The sequence below is a fragment of the Chiloscyllium plagiosum genome, unplaced genomic scaffold, assembly GCF_037043375.1.
Source record: "Chiloscyllium plagiosum isolate Xiang-an unplaced genomic scaffold, Cpla_swu_hap1 HiC_scaffold_12, whole genome shotgun sequence".
Lineage (NCBI taxonomy): Eukaryota > Metazoa > Chordata > Chondrichthyes > Orectolobiformes > Hemiscylliidae > Chiloscyllium > Chiloscyllium plagiosum.
The window spans coordinates 100646753-100652752 of NW_028270150.1; the positions used below are offsets into that span (position 1 = coordinate 100646753).

General features: G+C 44.2%; 1 protein-coding gene across 2 annotated transcripts in view; it reads right to left on the bottom strand.

Annotated features, from left to right (window-relative positions):
- LOC122554888 (diamine acetyltransferase 1-like) overlaps positions 1 to 5660 on the bottom strand; it is a 42980-nt gene extending 37320 nt beyond the window's left edge. Inside the window, exon 1 of one of the 2 annotated variants that reach the window (XM_087993091.1) lies at positions 5235 to 5660. Coding sequence is in view for 1 of the 2 variants with exons in the window: in XM_043700260.2 (XP_043556195.2) it covers positions 5156 to 5221 (66 nt within the window). In the remaining variant the exon portion in view is untranslated. Of the gene's footprint in view, positions 1 to 5155 lie in introns of both variants that reach the window. The other variant, XM_043700260.2, reaches the window with a different exon arrangement.
- Between the last annotated feature and the right edge of the window lie 340 nt (positions 5661 to 6000).

Consider the following 6000-nt stretch of genomic DNA (forward strand, 5'->3'; position numbering starts at 1 on the left):
GTTACCTCATATTACAACGGGATCTTGATCAGATGGGCCAATGGGCTGAGGAGTGGCAGATGCAGTTTAATTTAGATAAATGAGAGGTGCTGCATTTTGGAAAAACAAATCTTAGGGCGACACGGTGACTCAGTAGTTAGCACTGCTGCCTCACAGCACCAGGGTCCCAGGTTCGATTCCAACCTGAGGCGACCGTTTGTGTGGAGTTTGCACATTCCCCCCGTGTCTGCGTGGGTTTCCTCCGGGTGCTCCGGTTTCCTCCCACAGTCCAAAGATGTACAGGTCAGATGAATTGGCCAAGCTAAATTACCCATAGTGTTAGGTGCATTAGTCAGAGGGAAATGGGTCTGGGTGGGTTACTCTTCAGAGGGTCGGTGTGGACTGGTTGGGCCAAAGGGCCTGTTTCCACACTATAAGGAATTTAATCTAATAGGACTCATACACTTAATGGTAAGGTCCTCGGGAGTATTGCTGAACAAAGAGACCTTGGCGTGCATGTTCATAGGTCCTCGAAAGTAGAGTCACAGGTAGATAGGATAGTGAAGACGGCATTTGGTATGCTTTCCTTTCTTGGTCAGCGTATTGGGTACTGGAGTTAGGAGGTCATATTGCAACTGTACAGGACATTGGTTAGGCCACTGGTCTCCTTCCTATAGGGAGAGGTTGAACACACTGGGGCGGTTTTCCCTGGAGCATCAGAGGCGGAGGGATGACCTTATAGAGGTTTATATAAGTATGAGGGGTATGGATAAGATAAATCAACAAAGTCTTTTCCCTGGTGTGGGGGAAGTCCAGAACTAGAGGGCATAGGTTTAGTGTGAGAGGGGAAAGATATAAAAGAGACCTAAGGGGCAACTTTTTCACGTAGAGGGTGGTACGGGTATGGAATGAGCTGCCAGAGCAAGTGGTGGAGGCTAATACAATTGCAACATTTAAAAGGCATTTGATTGGGTATATGAATAGGAAGGGTTTGGAGGGATATGGGCCAGGTGCTGGCATGTGGAACTAGATTGGGTTGGGATATCTGGTCGGCATGGACGGGTTGGACCAAAGGATCTGTTTCTGTGCTGTACATCTCTGTGACTCTGACTCTAACATTATTTTCAAAAACACTCAATCAAGGAACACTGGGTAGGGATGGGGAAGGATAAATACAACAGCTAGTATAGAATCATAAAATCCCATTTGGCCCAACAAGTCCACACAGACCCTCCGAAGAATATCCTACCCAGACCCACTTCCCTATTACTCTTCATTTCCCCTGACTAATGTACTTAACCTACATATCCATGAACACATTGGGCAATTTCTCATTGCAAATTCACCTAACCTGCACACCTTTGGACTGTGGGATGAAACCGGAGCACCCTGAGGAATCCCACACAGACATGTGGAGAATGTGCAAACTCTACACAGACAGTCGCCTGAGGCTGGAGTCAAACCCAGGTCCCTGGTACTGTGAGGCAGCAGTGCTAACCACTGAGCCACGATGTTGCCCGCTTGAGCAAAATAGTATAGAAACTAATGGATCTAAAGGCTGATAAATGTCCTGTATCCAGGTATTCAAAGGAAGTAGCTGCAGTGATCGTAGATGCACTGGTCGTCATTTTCCAAGATTTTAGACTCCAGAAATGTCCTAGAGGATTAGAAAATTGTCAATGTAACACCCTTATTCATAAAGACAGGAAGGCAAAAAAAAAGCCAACTATACATCAGTTAGTTGAACAACTGCAATTGGGTAAATGTTCGGATGTATTATAATAAAAGTAACAGTACCCAACATTTAGCAATACATAATTACAATAAAGCAGAGTCAGCATGTCTTCATGAAGGAGAAATCATACATGACAAATTTATTAGGTTCTTTAAGGAGGTAACAAGAAGGGTAAGTAAAAGACAACCTATGGATGTAAAATATTTGGATTTTCAAACGGCATTCATTAAGTTACTGCACATTAGCCACTTAAGATACAAGTCCCTGATGTTATAGAGTCATACAATCAGAGTCATACAGCACGGAAACAGATCTTTTGGTCCAACCATAATCCCAACTAACCTAGTCCTACCTTCCTGTGCTTGGCTCATATCCATCCTCTAGGAGAAAGTGAGCACTGCAGATGCTGGAGATCAGAGCTGAAAATGTGTTGCTGGAAAAGCACTTTTCCAGCAACACATTTTCAGCTCATATCCATCCTCATGTACTTATTGAAATGTCTTTTAAATGTTGATCTGTACCAGTATTCACTACATCCTCTGGAAATTCATTCCGCACACGAACCTCATGTCTTTTTAACATTTTTCTCCTCTCGCCTTAAAAATATGTCCCCAGTCTTGAAATTCCCCACCCTAGAGAAAAGACACCAGCCTTATCTGTATCCCTCACGATTTTATAAACTTCTATAAGGCCACCCCTCAACTTTCTACACTGCAGTGAAAAAAAGACCCAGCCTATCCAACCTCTCCCAAAAATTCAAACCCTCCAGTCCCAGCAACATCCTGGTAAATCTCTTCTGACCCTGTCCAGCTTGATAATAATCTTCCTATAACTGGGCGATCAGAACTGGACACAATATTCCAGAAGAGGCCTCACCAACGTCCATACAACCTCAACATGGCTTTCCAACTCCTGCACTGAAAGGATTAAGCAATGAAGGCAAGCCTGTCAAACGCCTTTTTAATCACCCTGTCTATATGTGACGCAGACTTCAAAGAATAATTTACATGCATCTCTCGGTCTTTCCATTCCACAACACTACCCCAGGTCCTACTTTTAATTGTATACATCCTGCCCTTTTTAATAAAACCTTGCATTTATCCAAATTAAAATTCATCTGCCATTCTTCATTTGATTGACCCAATTGATCAAGGTCTCTTAGACTGCTTTTCTTCACTGCCCACTATACCACCAATTTTGTTGTCATTTGCAAACTTACTAACCATGCCTTTTATATTCTCATTCAAATCATTTATAAAAATGAAAAGCAGAAACGGATCCAGCACTGATCCCTGTGGTACACTGCTGGTCACAGAGCTTCAATATGAAAAGGTGTGGAGGCGTCGGTGTTGGACTGGGGTGGACAAAATTAAAAATCACACATCAGGTTATAGTCCAACAGGTTTATTTGGAAGTATAAGCTTTCGGAGTGCTGCTCCTTCTTCAGATAGCTGGTGGGTAACTACCTGACGAAAGTGCAGTGCTCCGAAAGCTCGTATGTCCAAATATACCTGTTGGACTATAACCTGGTGTTATGTGATTTTTAATTTCCTCCGGTATGAAAAACAACCCTTTACCATCATTCTGTCTCCTGCTGTTAAGCCAAAGTTTGTATCCAATTTGCAAGATCACCCTGAATCCCATGTAATCTAACTTTACTAATTAGTCAATCATGCAGAATATTGTCAGAAGTCACATGACACCAGGTTATATTCCAACAGGATTATTTGAAATTACAAGCTTTCGGAGTAACGCACCTTCATCAGGTCACCGACGAAAGCTTGAGATTTCAGATAAACCAGTTGGACGATCACAGAGTGTCGTGTGACTTCCTACTTTGTCCACCTCAATCCAACTCTGGCACTTCCACATTATGCAGAACCTTGACAAAGGCTTGGGTTTGTTGGAGTAGATACTTGGCTCAGTAACAGAAGACTGAGAATTACGATAAATGAGGCATTGTCAGAATGAAAGGAGAAAGTGAGGACTGCAGATGCTGGAGATCAGAGTCGAAGAGTGTGGTGCTGGAAGAGCACAGCCGGTCAGGAAGCATTCAAGGAGCAGTACAGTCGGCATTTCGAACATAAGCCCTCCATCAAGAATCTGGATTCCTGGTGAAGGGCTTATCCCAAAACGTCGACTCTCCAGCACCTCAGATGCTGTCTGTCCGGCTGTGCTTTTCCAGCACCACACTCCGTCAGAATGGAAACCTGTCACTAATGGAGTACCACAGGGATTAGTGCTGGGACTATAATTATTTCCAACATATATCAATGATTCGATGACTTAAGTGAATATCGCTAAGTTTGCAGATGAGACAAAACTAGGTCGGAAGGTTAAGTTGTGATGATGATACAGAGTCTACAGAGGGACAGAGCAGATTGAATAGGCGTAATAATCATGTAGGGAAATGTAAGATTATGCACTTTGGCAGGAAGAAGAAGATAGCTGAATATTACACAAATGGGGAATGACCACAGAAAGCTGAACACAGAGAAATTTGGGAGTCCTGAAAAATGAATTACAAAACATTAGCATCTATAGGTAATAGGAAAGGGAAATAGATTGCCAGCCTTTACCTCCAAGTGTTAAAATAGGGAAGTCTTGCCAAAGACACTAGTTGCAACGCCATGAAACAGTGTGAGTCCCTTATCCAAGGAAAGAATATACTGGCATTGGAAGCAGTTTGGAGAATGGGTACTGGGTCGATTCCAGTTATTTTCTTATGAGAAGAGATTGAGTAGGTTGGGATTGTTCTAGTGAGTTGAGAAGAATGAGTGGGTATCCTACTGAAACATAAGATTCTTAGGTGACTTGGCACAGCAGCTGCAGAGACATTGGTGCCTCCCTCCCTCCGGCTCTCCCCACTCCCTACCTACTCAATGGCAGCGCCAGGGAACAAAGGTCGAGATCTCAAATGGTGAAATTTATTTAAGACTGATGAGGTTAGTGAATCTGTGAAAGTCTTTGCCAGAGAAGGCTGGATCATTAACTTTACTCAACGTTGAGACTGACATTTACCATCAGCAAGGGAATCAACGGATATGGAGCAAAATCAGGAAAACGGAGTCAGGGATGATCGGATCAGCTATGATCTCATTGGATGGCAGAGACTCAATGGGTCTCCCTAGTTAAGGTAAGCCGAGACCACATGAGGGAAAGCCAAGGATTCTTCTCCCCTCCCCCAGTGGGGGTAGCTGGAGGTAAAGGATTTCAATGACTTGATGACTGAGGGAGCTGGAGGCCAATTCAATCCACGTTTTCAAAAGAGCTTTAGACCATTCCGAGCTGGAGAAAATACTGTAGGGTCAGAGGCCGGGGGGGGGGGGGGGGGGGAGGATGGAGGGAAGCTGACTGCTGCTTAGAGAGCGAGCACAGACAGGACGGGCCGAGAGGCCGCCTTCTGGATTGCACTCGTTCTGATCAACACGGGAAGCTCACCCTGATGAGGCGGAGGATGTCGGCGCAGTCCCGGGGAGTAGCTGGTCGGACAGTGTAACTGGCCATTTTCGCCTCTTACTTTTCTTGCCCTTTCTCTGGAGAGCCCGGTAATTGTAAAGTAGGAGCAGGCTTTTCTTCATCCGCGTCCCACTAATCAACCTGGGACCACTCCTCGTGTCAGGATCAGCGTGTTATGCACAATATACACTCCGTTCCCAGTGTGAGCTCCCGTTTTCCTCCAGTCTGCTGTTTATAAAGTCTGCCGCAGACTCGGCTCCTCCCAACACTTAAAGAAAGTCTCCGCCTCCTAACCCAGAACTTCAGGACAAACCAAAAGGCTGCAGAAACTTTTGAGAGCGGACACTTCGGAAAAGACAAGGTTTGTGTCTGGATGTAAGTGGCTGATGCAGAGACACAAAATTGTGGATTCACTTGTCCTATTTCACAGAATTCAGGGTTGACAATTCCTGTACAGCACAGAGGTGGATGGCAATTAGAAAGATTCCTGATCAAATCTGCAGCCTTTGTACCTTCTCTTGTCCAAATGTTGTACTGAATCCTTTTGATTCCGTTGGGAGGAATGGGGACATAGTCACTCAAATTAAAGTCTTCCAAAATGAATTGGATTGAATTTTTTTTTCACGTGTACTGAGACACAGTGAAAAGCTTTGTCTTGTGAGCAATACAGGTAGATCACAGAGTTAAGTAGCATAGATAGTAAATAATAGGTAAACAGCGGCAAAAACAAAACACAGGTAACAGGCAAATGTTAGGGGTTTGAGAGTCCATTCAGTATTCTAACAACAGTAGGGTAGAAACTGTTTCAAAGTCAGCTGGTGTGTGTG